The sequence below is a fragment of the Anomaloglossus baeobatrachus genome, chromosome 2 (assembly GCF_048569485.1).
Source record: "Anomaloglossus baeobatrachus isolate aAnoBae1 chromosome 2, aAnoBae1.hap1, whole genome shotgun sequence".
NCBI lineage: Eukaryota > Metazoa > Chordata > Amphibia > Anura > Aromobatidae > Anomaloglossus > Anomaloglossus baeobatrachus.
Genome location: NC_134354.1, coordinates 232,193,336 through 232,220,536, shown reverse-complemented (window position 1 = coordinate 232,220,536; position 27,201 = coordinate 232,193,336). Strand labels below are relative to the sequence as shown.

The following is a 27,201-nucleotide window of genomic DNA, read 5'->3' as shown; positions in this document are numbered from 1 at the left end:
CCCGGTGGCCGCGGGTAACCTCAGGTACTTCACAAATATGTTGCTGTAGTGCCAAATTTCTCACTTTTGGGCTATAGCCCACGATCCGGCGACATTGCATCTAGTACACAGTGTCAACCCTCCTGCGGAGATGTGAGTGTTGGCCACAGGAGAAGATAGCTGCCCGTGCCCATGATCCAGGTTTGGGTCGCTGCGGATTTTCTCTCTTCTCCCTGTGGAGAACACTCATCTCCATAGCATAAATTGACATGCTGCGGCTCGGGAAGCAACGCTGCAGCTCAGTTTATGCTATGGAAAAAACAAGCATAGTGGGCATGAGATTTCTTAACATAAAATTAAATATAAACAAAATAAACTCCCCACTAGTGATCTGGTTACATGTACTCCCTTGTCTTTAAAATCCAGTCAAGGAGTTATACTGTATATTATAATTTTTTTCTTTGTCGCTCCATTGGGAGACCGACAATTGGGTGTATAGCTTCTGCCTCCGGAGGCCACACAAAGTATTACACTTTAAAAGTGTAACCCCTCCCTTCTGCCTATACACCCTCCCGTGCATCACGGGCTCCTCAGTTTTATGTTTTGTGTGGAAGGAGGCACACATCCACTCATGCATTCTCATATTAGTTATATCGGTTGGAAGAAAAGAGGGGCCCCCGGCATGTTCCCTTCTCACCCCACTACGTCGGCGGTGCTGTTAAGGTTGAGGTACCCATTGCGGGTACGAAGGCCGGAGCCTCATGCCGTTTTCCTTCACCATCCCTTAGCGGCTCTGGGAGAAGTGGGATCCTGACCGGTCATCCATTCACTGGGACCGTGCTCCCTCCGCAGCCCCTGTGGGAATCTGCCGGACAGGAGTCTATTCATCCTCAGGGACCGGGCCCTGCATCTCTAAGGTACTCTGTGTCCCCATGGGGACTGTGCATGGAGCGCCTTCTTCCCGGACGCTGCAGCAGCTGCTGATTTGTGAAGGCCGGCAGACTTCCGCGCCGACCGCGCCTGCTTGTCGGCCGCGGTCTTAAATTTAGTCCCCGGCTTCATCGCGGCCTAGTAGCAAAAATCCCGCCCCCGGGCCTGCCTGTCAGGGGTAAGGGCGGGACTGCTGACCTGATGTGAGGGCTGGAGCATCCTGTATGTTTCCTCCCCCCTCACTGATCACTGTGGGGACCCCAGATTCCCGCACTTTTTCTAGCACCGCCCACGGCTCCACTCCTCCCCTGAGAGCTTCGGCAGCCATTTTTTTTTTTGGCATTCTGCCGGTGGAGGATTATCAGGGAAGAGCTCTGCAGCTCTGGGAGACCTAAGGCAGGGAATCTGGAGGACACACACTCCGCTTTTTAGCGGTCGGTAAGCCACACCGGTCACCCGGTGCTGGTCCCCCATAGGGTGCCGGAATAGATACGTATTCGATATATATATATATTTCTTCAGCGCTCTATTGGGAGACCCAGACGATTGGGGTATAGCTGCTGCCCTCTGGAGGCCACACAAAGCACTACACTAAAAAGTGCAAGGCCCCTCCCCCTCTGGCTATACCCCCCCGTGGTATCACGGGTTCTCCAGTTTTAGCTTTGTGTGCGAAGGAGGTCAGACATCCACTCATAGCTCCACAGATTTTAGTCAGCAGTAGCTGCTGACTATTTCGGATGGAAGAAAAGAGGACACATATAGTGTCCCCAGCATGCTCCCTTCTCACCCCTGGATGGTGTTGTAAGGTTGAGGTACCTATTGCTGGTACAGGGCTGGAGCCTGACATGCTGTTTTCCTTCCACATCCCCCTGAGGGGCTCTGTGGAAGTGGGATCCTGCCGGCCTCAAAGCTCTGATGCCGGGCTCCATCCACAGACCCATTTGAACCTGCTGGATAGGGAGCTGGAGTACCGTTCAGGGACATGGCCCTGCACCATTACAGGTACTCTGTGTCCCCGTACACACAGGCACAGCACACTCCAGACTTGCTGGGTGTGCTAGTGCGCCGGGGACAGTAAAGGGTTACAGTCACTGCAGCCTTGCTGAGTGACTTTATGTTTTGGGAACTACCGCGCCGGACGCTCCGGGAGCGGCGGCGCGGCTGGGACTTGTAGTTCGCCGGGGACTGGGCGCCGACCGCGCTTTTACGGCGGCGGCGCTTATAACTCCAGTCCCCGGCTTCTGCGGCCTAGTGCCGCTTCGTTCCCGCCCCCTCCCTGTCACTCAGGGAAGGGGACAGGCGCTGAACAATCAGCAGCGCCGAGGGCTGGAGCCTTTTTACATGCTCCAGCCCTCTCACTGCACACTGTCGGGCGCCGGATTCCCGCTCTGCCTTGGGGCACGCCCACGGCCCGCCCCTCCTCACACGAGCTGGGGAAGAAGCCGGCAGCCATTACAGAGCTCGGGGCACCAAGGCAGGACAGTGGCGTTCATATACCCGCTTATAGGCGGGCGGTAAGGGCACACATAGTGCTGACCACAATAGATATGCAGTGTATACATGTGTTGTTTTTAACTGCATAGGTCGCTGTATGCCCGCTTGGGGAGCGACTCATCAGCAGCAGGAAAGCAGGTGTGCTAAAGCACAGGCTTTCTAGGCTGCTTGTTTTGCACGACTGAGGTGTTCATTTGTGTTTATGCTGATATGCTATACCTTGCACTGTACAGTCGCTAGTCTTAGCTATATTCTCCTGGAATGGCTAGACTACAGCAGCAGAAAACCAAGGGTGCTGGGGCACAGGTTTTTTTCTATGCTGCTTGTATTGCAGGGGCTGCAGTGTGCATTTGTACTTGTGCTTGTATGCTATACATTGCACTGTATGGTCACTCTTCTGGGCTATATTCCCCTAGATGACCAGTCTACAGCAGCAGAAGAGCAGAGGTGCCAGGGCACAGGCTTCTACGCTGCTTGTATTGCATGTGCTGCAGTGTTCATTTGTACTTGTGCTTGTATGCTATACATTGCACTGTAGGGTCACTCTTCTGGGCTATATTCCCCTAGATGACTAGTATACAGCAGCAGAAGAGCAGGGGTGCCAGGGCACAGGCTTCTATGCTGCTTGTATTGCTTGTGCTGCAGTGGTCATTTGTACTTTATGCCTGTATGCTATACATTGCAATGTACGGTCACCAATCTTGGCTATATACTTCTAGATAGCTAGTCGGCAGTGGCAAAAAAGCAACACAGTTTTCAGTGCTGTTTTTACTACATGGGATGCTGTTCATGACACCGTCCCATTGTGTGCATGCTCCCCTGTAGCACGTCGTCTGCCGGGGTCTCTAGCACTTCGTCTGCCGGGGCTCTACTAGTTGTGGCCAAAGAAACCTCCTGTCAACCCTGTCCATGGACAGGGACGGAGTAGTCATAATTTAGAGACTTGCACCCATGGGCAATCTACTTGAATACCGTCCACCAATGGAAGGTTGGATCTTCCTCCCTCAGCTCCCCCAGTGGAGATAGGAGACGAACAGGAGAAGTTCCTTTTCAGTGTCTCACGCAGATATTGAGTATTTTTCTGGCCACGCTGACTTCAGAGAAGCAGTCCAGGAACACCACGCTTACCAGATAAGCGTCTTCTCCAAACGTTTTTAGGATACACGTTATCCCTTTTTTCCCCTGACGTGGTCAGCGCTGGACCCAGGGTCCAAAGGTGGATTCTCCAATCTCCAGGCTTGCATATAGAGCCATAGTTGCACTGGAGATGGGGCTTCACTTAAAGATGCCATTCACAGACAGATGGACTCTGGTTGAAATCTGTCTAGGAGGCTATCGGCGTGTCGGTTGCTCCGGCATTCACAGCCGTATAGGCAACCTAACCTTTTCAGCGGTTCTTGCGCAGCTGGCCTTGAGCACATGTACATCTGTACCGCAGAGGCGTCCGTAACTCCGCAATGTCTGCACTGCGACTTACCCTATTAATGCTGTCCTAAAAGTACAGTCGAGGTTTCGGTCCTTCCCAAGCTCGGGCAGGTCCCAATTGTCCTCGTGCAAAAGGGCTACAAAACCTCAGACGGGCTCAGATTCCGGCCGGGCTCAATCACGCCCAAAGAAGGCAGCCGGAGGAACCGCTACCAAGGCGGTCTCCTCATGACTCTCAGCTCTCTCCCTCTCTCCGCATCCGCGGTTGATGGCAGACTCCCCCGCCTTTGGCGACATTTAGCTGCCACAGGTCACAGACCGGTGGGTGTCGGACATTGTGCTCACGTGCACAGGACAGTGTTCTGTTCTCGTCCTCCGACTCCATTCTTTAGAACGGCTCCACCTCTCCACCGAGCAGATGCCCTGCTGCAGGCGGTGGACGCTCTAAGAGCAGTAGGAGTGGTGATCCCTGTCCCCCCTCAGGAACGAGGGCGAGGGTTTGTACTCCAATCTCTTTGTGGCTCCAAAAATGGACGGTTCCTTCCGTCCTGTTCTGGTTCTGAAACTGCTCAACGAGCATGCGAACGCCAGGCGGTTCCGGATGGGATCCCTCCGATCCGTCATTGCCTCAATGTTTCGAGGAGACTTCCTTGCCTCAACAGACATCAAAGATGCCTATCTCCACGTGCCAATTGCTACGGAGCACCAACGTTTTCTACGTTTTGTGATAGGAGACGAACATCTTCTGTTCGTAGCTCTGCCATTCAGTCTGGCGACAGCCCCACGGGTGGGCACCAAGGTCATGGCAGCAGTGGTAGCAGTCTTGCACTCTCACGGAGTGATTCCGTACTTGGACGATCTACTCGTCAAAGCAACCTCCCTCGAGGCATGCCAACGCAGCCTGAATGTTACGCTGGAGACTCTCCAGACTTTCGGGTGGATCATCAATTTGGCAAGGTCAAATCTGTCTCCGACTCAATCACTAACGTATCTCGGCATGGAGTTTCATACTCTATCAGCCATAGTGAAGCTTCCGCTGAACCAGCAGCGTTCACTGTGGACAGAGGTGCAGTCTCTCCTTCAAGGCCAGTCGCACCCCTTAAGGCGCCTCATGCACTTCCTAAGGAAGATGGTGGCAGCCATCGAGGCAGTTCTCTTTGCGCAGTTTCATCTGCGCCAACGGCAATCGGACATTCTCCGCAAATGGGATGGGCAGTCAACCTCCCTGGACGGGAAGTCTCCCTTTCCCTGACGGCCGAGGACTCGCTGCAATAGTGGCTTATTCCCACCTCATTGCCATAGCCCCCATCCTGGGCAGTGGTCACGACAGATACGAGTCTGTCAGGGTGGGGAGCAGTTTGTCTCCGCCACATGGCTCAGGGGACGTGGACTCAGCAGGAGTCCACCCTTCAGTTCGATGTGCTGGAAATCGGGGCAGGGTATCTTACCCTATTAGCTTTCCAAAAGTGGCTAGAAGGGAGCAGATCCGAATCCAGTCGGACATCTCCACAGCGGTGGCATACATCAACCACCAAGGAGGGACACGCAGTCAGCAGCCTTCCAGGAAGTCCGGCGAATCCTCATGTGGGTGGAGGACACAGCATCCACCATATCCGCAGTTCACATCTCGGGCGTAGAAAACTGGGAAGCAGGCTTCCTCAGTCGCCAGGGCATGGACGCGGGGGAATGGTCCCTTCACCCGGACGTGTTTCAGGAAATCTGTTGCCGCTGGGGGGGGGCCGGACGTCGACCTAATGGCGTCTCGGCACACCAACAAGGTCCCGGCATTTATGGCACGATCGCGCGATCACAGAGCTCTGGCGGCAGACGCCTTAGTGCAAGATTGGTCGCAGTTCCGGCTCACATATGTGTTTCCACCTCTGGCACTCTTGCCCAGAGTACTGCGCAAAAATCAGATCCGATTGCAGCCGCGTCATACTCGTCGCACCAGACTGGCCGAGGAGATCGTGGTACCCGGATCTGTGGCATCTCACGGTCGGCCGACCGGGGTCACTACCAGACCGACCAGACTTACTGTCTCAAGGGCCGTTTTTCTCCATCGGAATTCTGCGGCCCTGAACCTGACTGTGTGGCTTGTGTGTCCTGGATCCTAGCGTCTTCAGGATTATCCCAAGGGGTCGTTGCCACCATGAGACAGGCTAGGAAGCCCACGTCTGCTAAGATCTACCACAGAACGTGGAAGGTTTTCTTAATCTGGTGCTCTACTCAGGGAGTGTCTCCCTGGCCATTTGCATTGCCTATCTTTCTTTCCTTCCTACAATAGGAGTTAGAAAAGGGCTTGTCGCTAGACTCCCTCAAAGGGCAAGTCTCAGCACTATCCGTGTTCTTTCAGAAGCGTCTAGCACGTCTTTCTAAGGTGCGCACGTTCCCGCAGGGGGTTTGTCATATCGTACCCCCGTACAAGGGGCCGTTGGATCCATGGGATCTGAACAGGGTTCTAGTTGCTCTCCAGAAGCCGCCTTTCGAGCCTCTGAAGGAAGTTTCTTTTTCTCGCCTGTCACAGAAGGTGGCGTTTCTCGTTGCGATCACATCGCTTCGGCGAGTGTCTGAGCTGGCAGCTCTGTCATCCAAGGCTCCCTTCCTGGTGTTTTCACCAGGACAAGGTAGTGCTGCGCATCATTCCGGAGTTTCTCCCTAAGGTAGTATCCTCGTTTCATCTTAATCAGGATATCTCCTTACCGTCCTTTTGCACTCATCCGGTTCACCGGTATGAGAATGATTTACGTTTGCTAGATCTGGTGAGAGCACTCAGAATCTACATTTCACGCACGGCGCCCGTACGCCGTTCCGATGCCCTTGTCGCTCGTACGCGCAAGAGGTTGCAGGCTTCTAAAGCCACCCTGGCTCGATGGATCAAAGAACCAATTCTGGAAGCCTACCGTTTTGCAGGGCTTCCGGTTCTTTCAGGGCTGAAAGCCCATTCAACCAGAGCCGTGAGTGCGTCCTGGGCGCTACGACACCAGGCTTCGGCTCAACAGGTGTGCCAGGCAACTACCTGGTCGAGTCTGCACACTTTCACCAAACATTTTCAGGTGCATACCTATGCTTCGGCGGATGCCAGCTTAGGTAGAAGAGTCCTGCGGGCGGCAGTGACATCCCCGTAGGGGAGGGCTGTTTTGCAGCTCTAACATGAGGTATCTCTTTACCCACCCAGGGACAGCTTTTGGACGTCCCAATCGTCTGGGTCTCCCAATAGAGCGCTGAAGAAGAAGGGAATTTTGTTACTTACCGTAAATTCCTTTTCTTCTAGCTCTTATTGGGAGACCCAGCACCCGCCCTGTTGTCCTTCGGGATTTCTTGGTTGTTTGCGGGTACACATGTTGTTCATGTTGAACGGTTTTTCAGTTCTCCGACGTTATTCGGAGTTAATTTGTTTAAACCAGTTATTGGCTTCCTCCTTCTTGCTTTGGCACTAAAACTGGAGAACCCGTGATACCACGGGGGGGTATAGCCAGAGGGGGAGGGGCCTTGCACTTTTTAGTGTAGTGCTTTGTGTGGCCTCCAGAGGGCAGCAGCTATACCCCAATCGTCTGGGTCTCCCAATAAGAGCTAGAAGAAAAGGAATTTACGGTAAGTAACAAAATTCCCTTCTTCTGTTCGGTCGGGCTGTATACCCTTTCCCATATACCCTCAGTGATCACTCTCCTAGGAGACAACAGCATGTCGTCCACAAGGAGCAAGGGTGCTAAGGCACAGGGTTTTTTTGCGACCTGTACCTCTTGTGGGGCTATGTTACCTGCGGGTTCCACCTACCCTCACTGTGAGCAATGCTCGGCCCCTGTTTCGCTTGCTCAGCCGGAGCCTCGGTCACTAGTGGGCCCCTCGGCTCAGGTAGACCCCCCTGCTCCCCCTGTCCAGGCGGCAGGGACAGTTTGCTGCTTTTGCTGAGAAACTCTGAGTCACTTTCGCAATCCATGGCTGTCTATGGACAAATGGTCTGCCAAGCTGCTAGAAGCTTTGCAGTTCAGACTGGTCCTTACACAGGCCCCGGTCCCTGTTGGATCGTCGCCTCCAGGCCCCTCTCGGTCCGCGCCGCAGCGCGCTCCCAGGGTGGGACCTAGGTCTCACGTGGAGGACTCCTGCCCGGACCACAGTCCCAGACCGGCTAAGCGGGCTCGCTGGGAATCTTCCCCGACTTCTTCACGCTGCTCGGGTTCCCAGCTTGAGGACTCTCTGGAGGACGAGGCGGACGTCGCAGCTCAGGGCTCTGAACCTGACGTTGCCCTCAATCTTGATACACCTGAAGGGGACGCCTTAGTAAATGATCTCATCTCGTCCATCAACCAGGTGTTAGATCTATCTCCCCCGCCTCCACCTGTAGAGGAGTCGGCTTCTCAGCAGGAGAAACACCAGTTTCGGTTCCCCAAACGTACACGGAGTGCGTTTTTCGATCACTCAACTTCAGAGATGCTGGCCAGAAGCCCAGAGCGGTTCCGGACAAGCGCTTTACTAAGCGCCTTACTGACACACGTTACCCCTTCCCCTCTGATGTAGTTAAGGGTTGGGCTCAATGTCCCAAGGTGGATCCTCCAGTCTCTAGATTGGCGGCTAGATCTGTGGTATCGGTTGCAGATGGTTCATCGCTAAAAGATGCCACTGACAGGCAGAGCTCCTGGTGAAATCCATCTATGAAGCCACGGGCGCGTCTTTTGCCCCGGCCTTTGCAGCCGTGTGGGCACTCCAAGCTATCTCAGCTTGTCTGGCTGAGATTAATGCGGTCACACGTAATTCTGCTCCGCAGGTTGCGTCTCTGACTTCTCAAGCGTCAGCTTTTTCTTCCTACGCCATGAACGCAGTCCTAGACTCTGCTAGCCGTACAGCGGTGGCATCCGCTAATTCTGTGGCAGTCCGCAGGGCCATGTGGCTGCGCGAATGGAAGGCAGACTCGGCCTCCAAGAGGTTCTTAACCGGTTTGCCGTTTTCTGGCGACCGATTGTTTGGCGAACGATTGGATGAGATTATTAAGGAATCCAAGGGAAAGGACTCCTCCTTACCCCAGTCCAAACCTAAGAGACCTCAGCAACGGAAAATTCAATCGAGGTTTCGGTCCTTTCGTCCCTCCGCCAAGTCCCAATCCTCTTCGTCCAGCAGGCCGGAGAAAGGCCAGATGAACTCCTATGCGTGGCGGGCTAAGTCACGCCCCCAAAAAGCCGCCGGAGGCACTGCCTCCAAGGCGGCCTCCTCATGACTCTCGGCATCCCCGAACCGCATCCTCGGTCGGTGGCAGGCTCTCCTGCTTTTGCGACGCCTGGTGGCCACATGTTCAAGACCGATGGGTGAGAGACATTCTGTCTCACGGTTACAGGATAGAGTTCAGCTCTCGTCCTCAGACTCGGTTCTTCAGAACCTCTCCGCCCCCCGCTCGGGCCGACGCACTTTTTCAGGCAGTGGACGCTCTGAAGACAGAAGGAGTTGTGATCCCTGTTCCCCCTCAGGAACATGGTCGCGGCTTTTACTCCAAGTTGTTCGTGGTGCCAAAGAAGGACGGATCATTCCGTCCCGTTCTGGACCTCAAACTACTCAACAGACATGTGAGCACTAGACTTTTTCGGATGGAATCTCTCCGCTCGGTCATCGCCTTGATGTCACAAGGAGACTTCCTAGCATCGATCGACATCAAGGATGCTTATCTCCATGTGCCGATCGCACCCGAACATCAACGCTTCTTGCGTTTCGCCATCGGGGACGAACACCTTCAGTTCGTGGCATTGCCTTTCGGCCTGGCGACAGCCCCACGGGTGTTCACCAAAGTCATGGAATCCGTTGTGGCGGTCCTACACTCTCAGGGCCACTCAGTGATTCCCTACTTAGACGATCTCCTAGTCAGGGCACCTTCTCGGGTGGCGTGTCAACACAGCCTTACCGTCGCTCTGGCGACTCTCCAGCAGTTCGGGTGGATAATCAACTTCCCAAAATCCAAGTTGACACCGACCCAATCACTGACTTACCTCGGGATGGAGTTTCATACACAGTCAGCGGTAGTCAAGCTACCGCTGGACAAACAGCTTTCTCTGCAGGCAGGGGTGCAATCTCTTCTTCGGGGTCGGTCACACCCCTTGAGGCGCCTCATGCACTTCCTGGGGAAGATGGTGGCAGCGCCGTTCGCGCAATTCCATCTGCGGCCACTCCAATGGGACATTCTCCGCAAATGGGACACGAGGTCGACTTCCCTCGACAGGAACGTCTCTTTCCCTTGCAACCAAGACGTCTCTTCAGTGGTGGCTCCTTCCCAATTCTCTATCGCAAGGAAAATCCTTCCTACCCCCAACCTGGGCTGTGGTCACCACGGACGCGAGCCTGTCAGAGTGGGGAGCGGTTTTCCTCCACCACAGGGCTCAGGGAATCTGGACTCCGGTAGAGTCTTCCCTTCAGATCAATGTTCTGGAGATAAGGGCAGTGTATCTAGCCCTATTGGCTTTCCATCGGTGGCTGGAGGGCAGACAGATCCGTATACAGTCGGACAACGCCACTGCCGTCGCATACATCAACCACCAGGGCGGCACGCGCAGTCGTCATGCCTTCCAGGAAGTCAGGCGGATTCTGCAGTGGGTGGAAGCCACAGCCTCCACAATCTCCGCAGTTCACATCCCGGGCGTAGAAAACTGGGAAGCAGATTTTCTCAGTCGTCAGGGCATGGACGCGGGGGAATGGTCTCTTCACCCAGACGTGTTTCGAGAGATCTGTCGCCGCTGGGGAACGCCGGACATCGATCTCATGGCGTCACGGCACAACAACAAAGTCCCGGCATTCATGGCCCGGTCTCAAGATCAGAGCTCTGGCGGCGGACGCATTAGTTCAGGATTGGTCGCAGTTTCGACTGCCTTATGTATTTCCTCCTCTGGCGATGCTGCCCAGAGTGTTACGCAAGATCAGGTCCGACTGTCGTCGCGCCATTCTCGTCGCTCCAGATTGGCCGAGGCAATCGTGGTACCCGGATCTGTGGCATCTCACGGTGGGTCAATCGTGGGCGCTTCCAGACCGCCCAGACTTGCTGTCGCAAGGGCCGTTTTGCCATCTGAATTCTGTGGCCCTCAACCTGACTGTGTGGCCATTGAGTCCTGGCTCCTAGCGTCTTCAGGGTTATCTCAGGATGTCATTGCCACTAGGAGACAGGCCAGGAAACCAACGTCCGCCAAGATCTATTACAGATCTTGGCGGATCTTCTTATCCTGGTGCTCTGATAATGGTTTTACTCCCTGGCCGTTTGCCTTACCCACTTTTTCTTTCATTCCTTCAATCCGGAATGGACCAGGGTTTGTCACTCGGCGCTCTCAAGGGACAAGTATCGGCGCTCTCCGTATTTTTTCAAAAACGCCTGGCCAGGCTTCCGCAGGTCCGCACGTTCCTGCAGGGAGTTTGCCACATAGTCCCACATTACAAGCGTCCGCTGGAACCCTGGGACCTTAACAGGGTGCTAACGGCTCTTCAGAAACCCCCTTTCGAGCCGCTGCGGGATGTCTTTTTATCACGCCTTTCGCAGAAGGTGGCATTTCTAGTGGCAGTTACATCACTCCGAAGAGTGTCGGAGCTTGCAGCGCTGTCATGCAAAGCCCCCTTCCTGGTTTTTCACCAGGATAAGGTGGTTCTGCGTCCTGTCCCGGAATTTCTCCCTAAGGTGGTATCTCCTTTTCATCTCAATCAGGATATCTCCTTACCTTCATTTTGCCCTAATCCAATTCACCAATGTGAAAAGGATTTGCACTCATTAGATCTAGTGAGGGCACTCCGGTTCTACGTGTCTCGCACGCCGGCCCTGCGCCGTTCAGATGTGCTCTTTGTCCTTGTCGCTGGCCAGCGTAAGGGTTCGCAGGCTTCCAAGTCAACCTTGGCTCGGTGGATCAAGGAACCGATTCTTGAAGCCTACCGTTCTTCTGGGCTTCCGCTTCCTTCAGGGCTGAAAGACCATTCTACCAGAGCTGTGGGTGCGTCCTGGGCATTGCGGCACCGGGCTACGGCTCAGCAGGTGTGTCAGGCAGCTACCTGGTCTAGTCTGCACACTTTCACGAAACACTGTCAGGTGCATACCTATGCTTCGGCAGACGCCAGTCTAGGTAGGCGAGTCCTTCAGGCGGCGGTTGCCCACCTGTAAGAGGGGGCCGTTTCGGCTTTTTATCGAGGTATTCTTTTACCCACCCAGGGACTGCTTTTGGACGTCCCAATTGTCTGGGTCTCCCAATGGAGCGACAAAGAAGGGAATTTTGTTTACTTACCGTAAATTCCTTTTCTTCTAGCTCCTATTGGGAGACCCAGCACCCGCCCCTGTGCCCTTCGGGCTGGTTGTTCTTTTGTGTACACATGTTGTTCATGTTGAATTGTTCTTTTGGTTCATGGTTTTCAGTTCTCCGAACATCCTTCGGATTGAATTTACCTTAGACCAATTTATAAGTTTCCTCCTTCCTGCTTTTGCACCAAAACTGAGGAGCCCGTGATGCACGGGAGGGTGTATAGGCAGAGGGGAGGGGTTACACTTTTAAAGTGTAATACTTTGTGTGGCCTCCGGAGGCAGACGCTATACACCCAATTGTCTGGGTCTCCCAATAGGAGCTAGAAGAAAAGGAATTTACGGTAAGTAAACAAAATTCCCTTCTTTTTTCCCCTCAGTGCTGCTGTGGCACTTAAAATCTAAACCCCATGTCATATACTCTGCTTTTGGTGGCTTAATTTATGGTCGCCGCTCCTGTCTTGACGGCATCTTGTGTATAACTTCTGGCTGACCTGAAGTCATAAGTTCCCAATGCATCTGAGAGCCAGAACAATGCTCTAATAGAGATGCATTGATTTGTGGCCTCCATGTTCCATGAAACACTAGAGCTACTTGCAGGTCACGAATCATAGGAGACAGACTAGAGCAGCTGCGATAGTGAAGCCTCCGGAAGATCTGTGTAATGCAGGGGACTTGGGCTTAAAGCACCACTCTAGCAGCACAATACAAAAACAAAACACTGGAGTGGTTCTTTAACCCCCTTCACAACCTTTATACGTCCTAGGTTGTCTCTACCCCCCCCCCCCCCTTCCCCGGTACCTGTGGGTTGCGGCGAACCTGCTGCAATTCCCGCCTTCGTCTGTTGATCAGATCAGCAGACACATCCGGCTAACAGGCGCAAGTGGATCAGAGATCCACTCGAGACTAATTTTTGACAGGGATCGCGCCATACACTGCCACCATCGGAGGCACTGTGATGCCATCATAGGGCACCAATGTGTTGGATGGTAGTGTGGGGTCAGCCTACCAGACTGTGCAGTGATAGTTGCCTAGGGGGGCTGGTTAAAAATCAATAAAGTTTGAAAAAATTAAAAACACAAAGTTAAACTTCTTCACCTCTGGGAAATTTTCCGTATCGTTTGTTTTTTTGTTTTTTTTTTTCCCCCTCCCCTTATTCCGAGAGCCATTAACTTTTTATTTCTTCAGCGCTCTATTGGGAGACCCAGACGATTGGGGTATAGCTACTGCCCTCCGGAGGCCACACAAAGCACTACACTAAAAAGTGCAAGGCCCCTCCCCTTCTGGCTATACCCCCCCGTGGTATCACGGGTTCTCCAGTTTTCAAGCTTTGTGCGAAGGAGGTCAGACATCCACGCATAGCTCCACAGATTTTAGTCAGCAGTAGCTGCTGACTATTTCGGATGGAAGAAAAGAGGGCCCATATAGGGCCCCCAGCATGCTCCCTTCTCACCCGTTGATGGTGTTGTAAGGTTGAGGTACCTATTGCTGGTACGGAGGCTGGAGCCCACATGCTGCTTTCCTTCCACATCCCCCTGAGGGGCTCTGAGGAAGTGGGATCCTGCCGGCCTCAAAGCTCTGACGCCGGGCTCCATCCACAGACCCATTTGAACCTGCTGGATACGGAGCTGGAGTACCGTTCAGGGACATGGCCCTGCACCATTACAGGTACTCTGTGTCCCCGTACACACAGGCACAGCACACTCCAGACTTGCTGGGTGTGCTAGTGCGCCGGGGACAGTAAAGGGTTACAGTCACTGCAGCTTTGCTGAGTGACTTTGTGTTTTGGGAACTACCGCGCCGGACGCTCCGGGAGCGGCGGCGCGGCTGGGACTTGTAGTTCGCCGGGGACTGGGCGCCGACCGCGCTTTTACGGCGGCGGCGCTTATAAATCCAGTCCCCGGCTTCTGCGGCCTAGTGCCGCTTCGTTCCCGCCCCCTCCCTGTCACTCAGGGAAGGGGACAGGCGCTGAGCAATCAGCAGCGCCGAGGGCTGGAGCCTTTTTACATGCTCCAGCCCTCTCACTGCACACTGTCGGACGCCGGATTCCCGCTCTGCCTTGGGGGCACGCCCACGGCCCGCCCCTCCTCACATGAGCTGGGGAAGAAGCCGGCAGCCATTACTGCAGTCCGAGCTCGGACTTTCGGCACCAAGGCAGGACGGTGGCGATCATACACCCGCTTATAGGCGGGCGGTAAGAGGCACACATAGTGCTGACCACGATATAACTGCAGTGTGTACATGTGTTGTTTTTTTTTTTTTTTTTACTGCATAGGTCGCTATATGCCCGCTTGGGGAGCGACACATCAGCAGCAGGAAAGCAGGTGTGCTAAGGCACAGGCTTTCTAGGCTGCTTGTATTGCACGACTGAGGTGTTCATTTGCGTTTATGCTTATATGCTATACATTGCACTGTACAGTCGCTAGTCTTAGCTATATTCTCCTGGAATGGCTAGACTACAGCAGCAGAAAACCAAGGGTGCTGGGGCACAGGTTTTTTTCTATGCTGCTTGTATTGCATGGGCTGCAGTGTGCATTTGTACTTGTGCTTGTATGCTATACATAGCACTGTATGGTCACTCTTCTGGGCCATATTCCCCGAGATGACTAGTCTACAGCAGCAGAAGAGCTGGGGTGCCAGGGCACAGGCTTCTATGCTGCTTGTATTGCATGTGCTGCAGTGTTCATTTGTACTTGTGCTTGTATGCTATACATTGCACTGTAGGGTCACTCTTCTGGGCTATATTCCCCTAGATGACTAGTATACAGCAGCAGAAGAGCAGGGGTGCCAGGGCACAGGCTTCTATGCTGCTTGTATTGCTTGCGCTGCAGTGGTCTTTTGTACTTTATGCCTGTATGCTATACATTGCAATGTACGGTCACCAATCTTGGCTATATACTTCTAGATAGCTAGTCGGCAGCGGCAAAAAAGCAACACAGATTTCAGTGCTGTTTTTACTACATGGGATGCTGTTCATGACACCGTCCCATTGTGTGCATGCTCCCCTGTAGCACGTCGTCTGCCGGGGTCTCTAGCACTTCGTCTGCCGGGGCTCTACTAGTTGTGGCCAAAGAAACCTCCTGTCAACCCTGTCCATGGACAGGGACGGAGTAGTCATAATATAGAGACTTGCACCCATGGGCAATCTACTTGACCAAAAGGCAGCTCTTCAGGGCTTTGATACTGACATCGCTCTCAATCCGGATACACCGGGTGGTAACGCCATACGGAATGATCCTATACCGTCCATCAATGGAAGGTTGGATCTTTCTCCCTCAGCTCCCCCAGTGGAGAAAGGAGACGAACAGGAGAAGTTCCTTTTCAGTATCTCACGCAGATATTGAGTATTTTTCTGGCCACGCTGACTTCAGAGAAGCAGTCCAGGAACACCACGCTTACCAGATAAGCGTCTTCTCCAAACGTTTTTAGGATACACGTTATCCCTTTTCCCATGACGTGGTCAGCGCTGGACCCAGGGTCCAAAGGTGGATTCTCCAATCTCCAGGCTTGCATATAGAGCCATAGTTGCACTGGAGATGGGGCTTCACTTAAAGATGCCATTCACAGACAGATGGACTCTGGTTGCAATCTGTCTAGGAGGCTATCGGCGTGTCGGTTGCTCCGGCATCCACAGCCGTATTGGCAACCTAACCTTTTCAGCTGTTCTTGCGCAGCTGACCTTGAGCAGGGACATCTGTACCGCAGAGGCGTCCGTAACCCCGCAATGTCTGCACTGCGACTTACCCTGTTAATACTGTCCTAAAAGTACAGTCGAGGTTTCGGTCCTTCCCAAGCTCCGGCAGGTCCCAATTGTCCTCGTGCAAAAGGGCTACAAAACCTCAGACGGGCTCAGATTCCGGCCGGGCTCAATCTCGCCCAAGGAAGGCAGTCGGAGGAACCGCTACCAAGGCGGTCTCCTCAGGACTCTCAGCTCTCTCTCTCTCTCTCTCTCCGCATCCGCGGTTGATGGCAGACTCCCCGCCTTTGGCGACATTTAGCTGCCACAGGTCACAGACCGGTGGGTGACGGACATTGTGCTCACGTGCACAGGACAGTGTTCTGTTCTCGTCCTCCGACTCCATTCTTCAGAACGGCCCCACCTCTCCACCGAGCAGATGCCCTGCTGCAGGCGGTGGACGCGCTAAGAGCAGAAGGAGTGGTGATCCCTGTCCCCCCTCAGGAACGAGGGCGAGGGTTTGTACTCCAATCTCTTTGTGGCTCCAAAAATGGACGGTTCCTTCCGTCCTGTTCTGGTCCTAAAACTGCTCAACGAGCATGCGAACGCCAGGCGGTTCCGGATGGGATCCCTCCGATCCGTCATTGCCTCAATGTCTCGAGGAGACTTCCTTGCCTCAACAGACATCAAAGATGCCTATCTCCACGTGCCAATTGCTACGGAGCACCAACGTTTTCTACGTTTTGTGATAGGAGACGAACATCTTCAGTTCGTAGCTCTGCCATTCAGTCTGGCGACAGCCCCACGGGTGTTCACCAAGGTCATGGCAGCAGTGGTAGCAGTCTTGCACTCTCAGGGACACCCGGTGATCCCGTACTTGGACGATCTACTCGTCAAAGCACCCTCCCTCGAGGCATGCCAACGCAGCCTGAATGTTACGCTGGAGACTCTCCAGACTTTCGGGTGGATCATCAATTTGGCAAGGTCAAATCTGTCTCCGACTCAATCACTAACGTATCTCGGCATGGAGTTTCATACTCTATCAGCCATAGTGAAGCTTCCGCTGAACCAGCAGCGTTCACTGCAGACAGAGGTGCAGTCTCTCTTTCAAGGCCAGTCGCACCCCTTTAGGCGCCTCATGCACTTCCTAAGGAAGATGGTGGCAGCCATCGAGGCAGTTCTCTTTGCGCAGTTTCATCTGCGCCAACGGCAATGGGACATTCTCCGCCAATGGGATGGGCAGTCAACCTCCCTGGACGGGAAGTCTCCCTTTCCCTGACGGCCGAGGACTCTCTGCAATAGTGGCTTATTCCCACCTCATTGTCATAGCCCCCATCCTGGGCAGTGGTCACGACAGATACGAGTCTGTCAGGGTGGGGAGCAGTTTGTCTCCGCCACATGGCTCAGGGGACGTGGACTCAGCAGGAGTCCACCCTTCAGATCGATGTTCTGGAAATCGGGGCAGGGTATCTTACCCTATTAGCTTTCCAGAAGTGGCTAGAAAGAGAGCAGATCCGAATCCAGTCGGACATCTCCACAGCGGTGGCATACATCAACCACCAAGGAGGGACACGCAGTCAGCAGCCTTCCAGGAAGTCCGGCGAATCCTCATGTGGGTGGAGGACACAGCATCCACCATATCCGCAGTTCACATCCCGGGCGTAGAAAACTGGGAAGCAGACTTCCTCAGTCGCCAGGGCATGGACGCGGGGGAATGGTTCCTTCACCCGGACGTGTTTCAGGAAATCTGTTGCCGCTGGGGGGTGCCGGACGTCGACCTAATGGCGTCTCGGCACACCAACAAGGTCCCGGCATTTATGGCACGATCGCGCGATCACAGAGCTCTGGCGGCAGACGCCTTAGTGCAAGATTGGTCGCAGTTCCGGCTCACATATGTGTTTCCACCTCTGGCACTCTTGCCCAGAGTACTGCGCAAAAATCAGATCCGATTGCAGCCGCGTCATACTCGTCGCACCAGACTGGCCGAGGAGATCGTGGTACCCGGATCTGTGGCATCTCACGGTCGGCCGACCGGGGTCACTACCAGACCGACCAGACTTACTGTCTCAAGGGCCGTTTTCTCCATCGGAATTCTGCGGCCCTGAACCTGACTGTGTGGCCTTTGTGTCCTGGATCCTAGCGTCTTCAGGATTATCCCAAGGGGTCGTTGCCACCATGAGACAGGCTAGGAAGCCCACGTCTGCTAAGATCTACCACAGAACGTGGAAGATTTTCTTAATCTGGTGCTCTACTCAGGGAGTGTCTCCCTGGCCATTTGCATTGCCTACTTTTCTTTCCTTCCTACAATAGGAGTTAGAAAAGGGCTTGTCGCTAGACTCCCTCAAAGGGCAAGTCTCAGCACTATCCGTGTTTTTTTCAGAAGCGTCTAGCACGTCTTTCTAAGGTGCGCACGTTCCCGCAGGGGGTTTGTCATATCGTACCCCCGTACAAGCGGCCGTTAGATCCATGGGATCTGAACAGGGTTCTAGTTGCTCTCCAGAAGCCGCCTTTCGAGCCTCTGAAGGAAGTTTCCTTTTCTCGCCTGTCACAGAAGGTGGCGTTTCTCGTTGCGATCACATCGCTTCGGCGAGTGTCTGAGCTGGCAGCTCTGTCATCCAAGGCTCCCTTCCTGGTGTTTTCACCAGGACAAGGTAGTGCTGCGCATCATTCCGGAGTTTCTCCCTAAGGTCGTATCCTCGTTTCATCTTAATCAGGATATCTCCTTACCGTCCTTTTGCACTCATCCGGTTCACCGGTATGAGAATGTTTACGTTTGCTAGATCTGGTGAGAGCACTCAGAATCTACATTTCCCGCACGGCGCCCATACGCCGTTCCGATGCCCTTGTCGCTGGTACGCGCAAGAGGTTGCAGGCTTCTAAAGCCACCCTGGCTCGATGGATCAAAGAACCAATTCTGGAAGCCTACCGTTCTGCAGGGCTTCCGGTTCTCTCAGGGCTGAAAGCCCATTCAACCAGAGCCGTGGGTGCGTCCTGGGCGCTACGACACCAGGCTTCGGCTCAACAGGTGTGCCAGGCAGCTACCTGGTCGAGTCTGCACACTTTCACCAAACATTATCAGGTGCATACCTATGCTTCGGCGGATGCCAGCTTAGGTAGAAGAGTCCTGCAGGCGGCAGTGACATCCCCGTAGGGGAGGGCTGTTTTGCAGCTCTAACATGAGGTATCTCTTTACCCACCCAGGGACAGCTTTTGGACGTCCCAATCGTCTGGGTCTCCCAATAGAGCGCTGAAGAAGGGAATTTTGTTACTTACCGTAAATTCCTTTTCTTCTAGCTCTTATTGGGAGACCCAGCACCCGCCCTGTTGTCCTTCGGGATTTCTTGGTTGTTTGCGGGTACACATGTTGTTCATGTTGAACGGTTTTTCAGTTCTCCGACGTTATTCGGAGTTAATTTGTTTAAACCAGTTATTGGCTTCCTCCTTCTTGCTTTGGCACTAAAACTGGAGAACCCGTGATACCACGGGGGGGTATAGCCAGAAGGGGAGGGGCCTTGCACTTTTTAGTGTAGTGCTTTGTGTGGCCTCCGGAGGGCAGTAGCTATACCCCAATCGTCTGGGTCTCCCAATAAGAGCTAGAAGAAAAGGAATTTACGGTAAGTAACAAAATTCCCTTCTTTTCCGTCAATCTTTCCATTTAAGGGCTTATTTTTTGTGGGATTAGTTGTACTTTTAAATAAAGCCATTATTTACCATATAGTGTACTGAAAAACTGCAAAAAAATCCAAGTGTGAAAATATTGCAAAAACAAGTGACTCCCTGATATTTGTTTTTAGGATATTTTGTTCACCGTGTTAACTTTATGGTAAAACTGATGTGTCAGTGTGATGCCTCAGGTCGGTATGAGTTTGTAGACACCAGACATGTATAGGTTTACGTTTATCTAAGGGGCTAAAAAAAAAAATTCACAAGTTTGTAAAATAAAGGCGCCATTTTCCATGATCTGTAGCGCTTATTTTTTGCATTTCGGGCTGGCGTTAACTGCCATTTTTAGGCAGATGCTACGTTTTGATCGCCTGCTATCACATCTTGTGCAAAGTATGCGGCAACCAAAAAAAACACGTTAATTTTACGGTTGAATTTTTTTTTTTGCCACTACGTTTACTGATCAGAATAGTTTATATTTTGATAGGGCATCTCTGAATGCGGCGATACCAAATGTGTATATCTTTGTTTTTAACCCTTTAACTTTCATGGGGGCGAATGTGAGTGATTTGAATTTTTTTTTTTTTTTTTACTAGTGTTCTTTCCAACCCCCCCCACCACCTCCCCCATTGCTTTGATTTGCAGAAAAACTGCTCTTTCACACCTGGCACTCTGCCGGAACTCATGATAGCTAAAAGGATCTACATGATCATGGATCCACATGATCATGAATCCACTCGGACGTGCAGAGATCACTGCCCGCGGCAGCCTGCAGGGATTAACCTAACACGATCTATGACATATACCCAGTACATCATGGGTTGTGAAGAGGTTAAAGTTCAAATCACCCCATGAAAAGTAAAACCATAAAAAATACACACACTTGGTATCGCTGCGTTCAGAAATGCCCTATCAAAATATAACATCAATTAATCTGATCGGTACACGGTGTGGCAAGATAAAAATTCCGACCGCCAAAATTACGTTTTTTGGTTGCTGCAACATTGCATTAAAATGCAATAACAGGAGATGAAAATGTAACATCTACATAAAAAATGTATAAAAACATAATCTCAAAACAGGAAAAAATAATCATTTAGCCCCAGATCTCTTTTGTGTTTTTGGTTTGTTTTTTTTTTTTAAGATAAAAGTGAAAGTACACATTTGGTATCTACGAACTCGTATCAACCTGAGACATCAAACTGACATGTTAGTTTTACTATATAGTGAACAAGGTGACTCAAAGACACCCCCCAAAAAAATCGTCCAATTGCACTTATTTTTTGGGAGGTGTTTTTTTTTTTTTTTTTTTTTTTTTTTTTTTTTTTTTTTTGCAATTTCACCGCATTTGGATTTTTTTTCTTGTTTTCCAGTACATTATGTGGTAAAACTAATGGTGTAATTCAAAAGTACAACTTGCCCGGCAAAAAACAAGTCCTCAGATGGCTATATTGCTGAAAAATAAAATGTTGTTGCTCTTAGAAGAATCTAAAAATTGCTGGGGGATGAAGGGGTTAATGTGTGCAATATGTTTATGCATTAATAATAATATATTTACAATATTGTCCAGCCCTAATTGCCAGCATGCGTTTTGTTAGCGTCTGCGATAATGTATGGTGTTTGACTTGGTAAATTGTCACAGCTTGGTATAGTTGATTGTATTAGTGTACTTACCTGGTATATTTTGTTTCAGAAGAAGACTTTGGCAGTGATGATGACTTGGCAGCAGGGGATGGAAAAGCAGATAGTGATTATGAAAGCCCAAAAAAGAGTAAAAAAGTCAAAAAACCAACACCTGAAAAGAAACGTGCTTCCAAAGGAAGGAAGCGATCAGCCAAAGGTAGCAAGTTTTAAGTGAAATGTTTTTTTCTTAAAGGGAATCTGACAGCCAGATTGATACCACCTATAATAAAGGCTGCGTTTATCTTTTAAATCTGATTAGATGGTCCACTGTGTTTAGTATTTAGTGATCTTCATTGTATGAAACTTCCTCCGCATGTCCAGAGTAATGTGAAAGGCATGTGATCCATTCCTACCATGTCTCCTGATTAACATGAGTGTGATTGAGATCTTCTTTGGAAGAAATAAAGCCTCATGAGGAATAAAATTGTTACTGTTCACTGTTATACATAATTTCTTTGCTTCATTCTTGCTCTGGTTTCAGGTGACAGTGATGATGAAAAGGAACAGCGTAAAAATGTCCGGCAACAAAGACAAGCTGCATCCAAGGCTGTCTCTAAGCAGAGGGAGATGTTAATGGGAGATGCCGGGAGTGAGGAGGAGGAGCCGGAGGACGAAGAAGAAGCACAGTTTTTGGAAAGTGAGTTTTCCAAAGCAAACCCTAAAATGTACTTTAGTGTGGACCAGTTGTTTTAAAACCCAACAGCTGTTAGTTTTAAACTACACAATTATATTAGTTTTAAATTACACAAATATAAAAAATGATGCTGTGCCACCAATCATGTTTTTTTTTTTTTGTTTGTAAGGATCACCAAGGTTTTGCTTCCCCATTTGACTGTAGTATAATGTATCGGTAGAGACCCTATTGTCACTGGGCTGCTTGCTACATCAGATTTCGGTGTACACTGCATAGGCAGAAAGATGCCAATCGATGACTGTGGGGGTTATATACGGAGCTTAATATGGAGGCATACATAGTGGCAGGTATGCTAGGCCATACAAGTTATTCAGTGGTGGTCTCCTGCTAACAGTGTGTGTGTGTGGTTGTTTTTGTTTTTTTTTTTTTGTTTTAATAAAAAGAAAACTAAATCGACAGGAAGTCACTGACGCACTGCTGGAATCTGGGTCTCTGTCTCTACATTATTACTCATGTGTTAAAAGAACTGATTTATATCTAGGAATCATTGCCTTCACACACTGTAGAGAAATATTTTAGTGTAATTTCAGCAAGTTTTGTTTTTAAAATTCATTTAGTGCAACATTCAGAGGCCACGTGCACACATTGAGTTTACCTCCAGTATTTGTAAGACAAAACCAGGAGTGGGGAAAAATCAGAGGAAAAGTATAATAGACATCACCACTGTTTTTACCTACTCCTTATTTTAGTTTAAAAATAGTGAGGTAAAAAAGCTTACTAAATTCAGTGGATTTGTAGCCTTAAAGGTAAAATGTCAGCAGGTTTTTGCTATTTGATCTGAGGGCAGCATGAGGTAGGGGCTGAGACACAGACTTCAGCGATCTGTCACTTATGGAAACTGCACACAGCCTAATATCAACAAAAGCTTATCATTGCCTGGACCACATGGCAGTGAGCCCTGGTCTAACCACGCCCCCTCTTCTGAAAAAGCTCACTACAATAGACAATGTACACACACCGCTGTTGTATGGGTGGAGTTAGCCTTCTGAGCTCTTGTACATCGAAGGACCGTCAAAACTGCTGACCCAGTAAACTGATACATTGTTGGAATCGGGGTCGTTTTCCTACATTATGCTGCTCTCGGATGAGGCTGAAAAAACCTGCTGACAGATTCCCTTTTTAAGAATGAATAACGCAGAGGTGCACATGATTAACCACTTTTTCATTTAGATTGGGCTCTACTGAACAGTTTTCTGGATCAGTGGGTTCCAGTGAATGGAATGTCCCACCCCCACTTCTTTCTCCTATTTTGAGAATCTAGAGGATGACTTCCAAACGTGTTATAACCTCTATAAGAAAAGATTGGTGGTGGACATCCCCTTTTTTTAATATGGAAATCAATTGTTACAATCACATTTCATCTTCAGAGGATTCTGGGAGTGATGAAGACTTCATGGTAGAAGATGATGATGACAGTGATTATGGACGATCAAAGAAGAAGAAAAAAGTGGTGAAAAAATCCAAGCCTGAAAAAAGAGAGAAGAAGGTACCGAAGCCTAGGCTAAAGGCTACAGGTAAATTACTTACTGGTGGACTCATCTCAACTATTAAAAAATAAATATGGTGGATGCGTTTAAACGGCAAATCCTTCACCAACCCAAAATTATGTTCTCCAGTAGGCAATGCACTTTTTAACTCGATAATAAACAAGATGGCTTTGAGTTCTGTTTAAAAGTAATTACAATTAAAGGAAATCTGTCAGCAGGATTTCACATGCAAAGTTGTGTTTTAGCTCTTGTAAAGACAAGTCCAGCAATAAGGCTACCTGGCCAGTCCCAATATTTGAATTGATATACAAAAGGCTATAGCAGAGCTGGATAAAGTGGCAAAAAGACAGCCTGTATGCTGTGACTTCAGGTAAAAAGCAATGTCAAGCCGTAGGAGGGTGCACTGCTCAGGTAATAGTGCCAGATTGACAGGTTTAAGACCTACCATATCCCGTTTGCATATTCACATTGATTCTTCAGGAATGCACTGGTCATGTAAAGGTATTGCTGTACTGGACATATAACTTTAACTGATTTCACCCCCCCAAAATGTGTTTGTATTGTGGCAACTACTTGATGAGGTGTGCCGCTAAAAGGGAATTTTGTCAGCAGGTTTTTGCTATGTGTTCTGAGCAGTATGTGTAGCTTGAGACCCTGATTCCAGAAATGTCACTAGGCTGTTTCAATAAATTTGGTGTCCTATGTACTGAGCAGTGACTGAAGCCACACTTTTATTATTGAAGGCCAGAGGCTGCTTGGAGGAATATTTCATTTCTTCCTAGTAGCTGTGCTTTGCGTGGTGTCAGCAAAGCTTTTGAACTGTATTAACCTGCAGATTAATCCAATATGAGCAGGGTTTATTTTATATAGTCAAAAACATCCCAATTTATTTTTAAAGGTAACCTGTCACATAATTATTCTATAATAAACTGCCCCCAATGGCTTGATAGTGATGCACATTGCATCACCAACATGATGATCTCAAACAAAAGGTCACTGTTTTATATAAAAACAACAAAAATCATTAGGTGAATGCATCACGGACCACCTTTTTGTCATTGGGGAAGGCGATTGGTAGCGTTTCAGTGACTGTTCAGTTTAAATTATGCACACCCGTCAGTCTAATTTGATTTGTGACTGGCCAGACGTCACGGCAATCTCCTAGTAAATCCTGCGCTTGTTCCAGCTGCTTGGGCATGCGCACTGAATCTAGGTGTACGATCCTAGCGTCATTTCATCTATGGTCACGTCGGGCCAGTCATGGCAATCTATTAGACTGCAGTGGGTGTGCATAATGTAAAGAGAACTGTAAACTGACAAACGCTACAAAACGCAACCCCCAATGACTGAAGGTCTGTGATGCCTTCACCTATAGTGGTAGCGTGTGTCTGTTTCATATCAAATTGTGTAACTTTAAGGTGTTAGAGATCTACTCTAAGGGCATGTTACATGTTTTTTGCCCTACACTGGAGAAACATGTAAATTGCCTTTTATAATTCATACATGCTAAATTCTGTAAAAAAAAAGATGGCAGAAAAAAGGCACATATAACAATTTTCCCTCTTTGTAGAACTTCTGCAAAGCATTGATTATCACAAATATATTTTGTAGTAACACCCAGTCCAGCAAAGGCCAAAGGAAAGAGCCGTCCTGCAGCAGCAAAGGCATCAAAGGAAAAATCTCCATCACCTAAAGCTGATGAGGAAGAGGAAGAAGATGAACCAGAAACACCACCCCCAGAGAAGAAACCTGCCAGCCCTCAGCAGGAGAAGTCCGGTGAAGAGGCATCTGATGAAGAAGCGCAGAGTACAGAAGACTAAATTGTGGGGTTGGGGGGTAAGGGTGTGAGGGTGATTGTTTGGGGAGATTTTATTAAAAAAAACAAACAAAACAAGTTATAAAAAAACAAACAATAAAGCAGACAGATTTGGTTTAGAACATAATTTAGGCTACTGCTTGACTTTTTCACCTCCAATTCTGTCTTTAATTTCTGTTTTAAGAGTTACATATGCGCTTTTCTATTTTATCCAGCAAAAGGTGATACTTTTTGCCATTTTTGGGGTTAATGGTTGGTTGCTCCCATCACCTGTTTGAAATAAAGCCATGCACATTTTTAATAAGTTTGCATTGCTGATATATATTTTCCCTTGTCTGTCCCATTTTTTTTACATTAGATTTTTAGTGATCTGAACGGTAATCTGGAAGTTAAAATATTCTCTGCTGTTCAGTAGTTTCATTTTGTATGTGGATATTTCCCCGCTCTTGTTAATTAATGGGAAGCTCCCCATCTTACCATTTTATATATTTTTTTTTTTGTCTTAAACATTAACACTAATGTGTTAGTTTTTTTTTGTTTTTTTTAATATATATACAATGGCATGGGTGTTCCCTTTTTTTTTTGTCAATTTAAACCTTCATGGGAAACTGAACTCCAGCAAATGTTAGCTCTTTAAAGAGGGTTGTCCACTACTCGACAACCTCAGGTTTTAAACAGTTCATGCCTCAATATCTGATAGGCATGGATACTCCCTACAGCTGCACCATTAGTCAGGTTCCCATAGTTGTTCCTGGAGAATAATGCAATATTGCTTTATAACGTGCCAGCTGCAGTTAATGAGTGGCTGCTTGGTAGCTGCAGCACAACTATATTGGGTCAGAGCAGACATCTGTGATGTAACAGACTGCAGCTGCCATGTGACACATCAATGTCCTCTCACACTCTGGGGGCAGTGGCTGAGATTGCTTAAATAACAACGTTGCAGGCGATATCCAGTTCTTTAAATTTTATATGGGGTTGATTTAAACTGGGGTTGTCCATTAGTTAATAATCCTTTTTAACAGAACTAAACTGTGTCCAGTGTTACCCAAATGTACTGCTGAGGTTCTTGTGGTTTGACCTTCTGTCCATGCAGGTATATTAAAATGATTTACCTTTCTGAATTGACTCTTTTGAAGGTACTGACAAAACATGTGTATTTAAAGTTTGTCAGAATACATAATATAATCAATTTTGTATTTTTAATTGTTGGAAGCCATCTTGTGAAAGTTGAAAGTGATCTGTTAGAAGTCTCAATTTTTCTCCTTATTGTAAAGAAGCTGGTTATAATATGAAAATAAATCATGAACATGCAGTTGGTATCACACCATTTTTTTTTTTTTTTTGGCTCTGTTTTATTATTCACAGACTAAGAAGCCGTTTATAAAAGGCATTAAGTTGCAGTGTGGTGTTTTTTTTTGCTTTGTTTCCGAATTACCATGACATTGCCACGAAAGGGTCTTCCACCTAGGAACAGGATCTTCCGAAGTATAAAAAGGCAGGCTGGCATACCCTTTTTTTTTTTTTTCCCTCTGGTTTCCTTTCCTGCAACATGGAAGATCTATAGGGCCTGGTTGTGGTAGGATATTTTTATGGCTGTGGTTCCTGATGGTTGGACAATAGTTGCTCATTCTACCCTCATTTATGCCTCCCAGTAGTACGTTTTTTTTGAGAAGCCTGAATATCCATGATAAAGCCTAACAGAAAAATACAAAATGAGCAAATACAATATACCGTATTTTTCGCTTTAAAACGCACCTGATTATAAGACGCACCCCCAAATTTGGTGAAGGAAGAGAATTTTTTTAATAAATGGGGTCCTTCTTATAATGCCAGTGTCAGTCTAACAAATCATATAGGGTATATGTCCCTCATAGCACCCCCATCCTAAAATTAGCCCCCTTAATCTGGATATGGCCCCCTTATATTGAATATAGCCCCCCGTGGCTGGCACATGGCCCCCCGTGTTTGATATGGCACCCAGGCTGCTGCTTTTAGTAAAATAAACTTTCCTTACCTATTCCAGTGCTGTCCTCCCTCCTGTCTCCCTCTGTGCGGTTGAGCTCCTGCACTTCCTGGTTCTCGGTGCCGGTCATGTGATCGGCACAGCAG

At 49.4% G+C, this 27,201-nt stretch overlaps 1 protein-coding gene across 3 annotated transcripts in view; it reads left to right on the top strand.

Moving 5' to 3' along the window:
• The window catches only part of NUCKS1 (nuclear casein kinase and cyclin dependent kinase substrate 1), an 81,922-nt gene extending 55,518 nt beyond the window's left edge, over positions 1 to 26,404 (top strand). The window contains exons 5-8 of one of the 3 annotated variants that reach the window (XM_075335698.1): positions 21,106 to 21,249; positions 21,574 to 21,729; positions 23,154 to 23,300; positions 24,885 to 26,404. In XM_075335698.1, the coding sequence (XP_075191813.1) occupies positions 21,106 to 21,249; positions 21,574 to 21,729; positions 23,154 to 23,300; positions 24,885 to 25,093 (656 nt within the window). In that variant the 3' untranslated portion in view covers positions 25,094 to 26,404. Of the gene's footprint in view, positions 1 to 21,102; positions 21,250 to 21,573; positions 21,730 to 23,153; positions 23,301 to 24,884 lie in introns of all 3 variants that reach the window. The other 2 variants (XM_075335697.1, XM_075335699.1) reach the window with 2 other exon arrangements.
• The last annotated feature ends 797 nt before the right edge of the window (positions 26,405 to 27,201 follow it).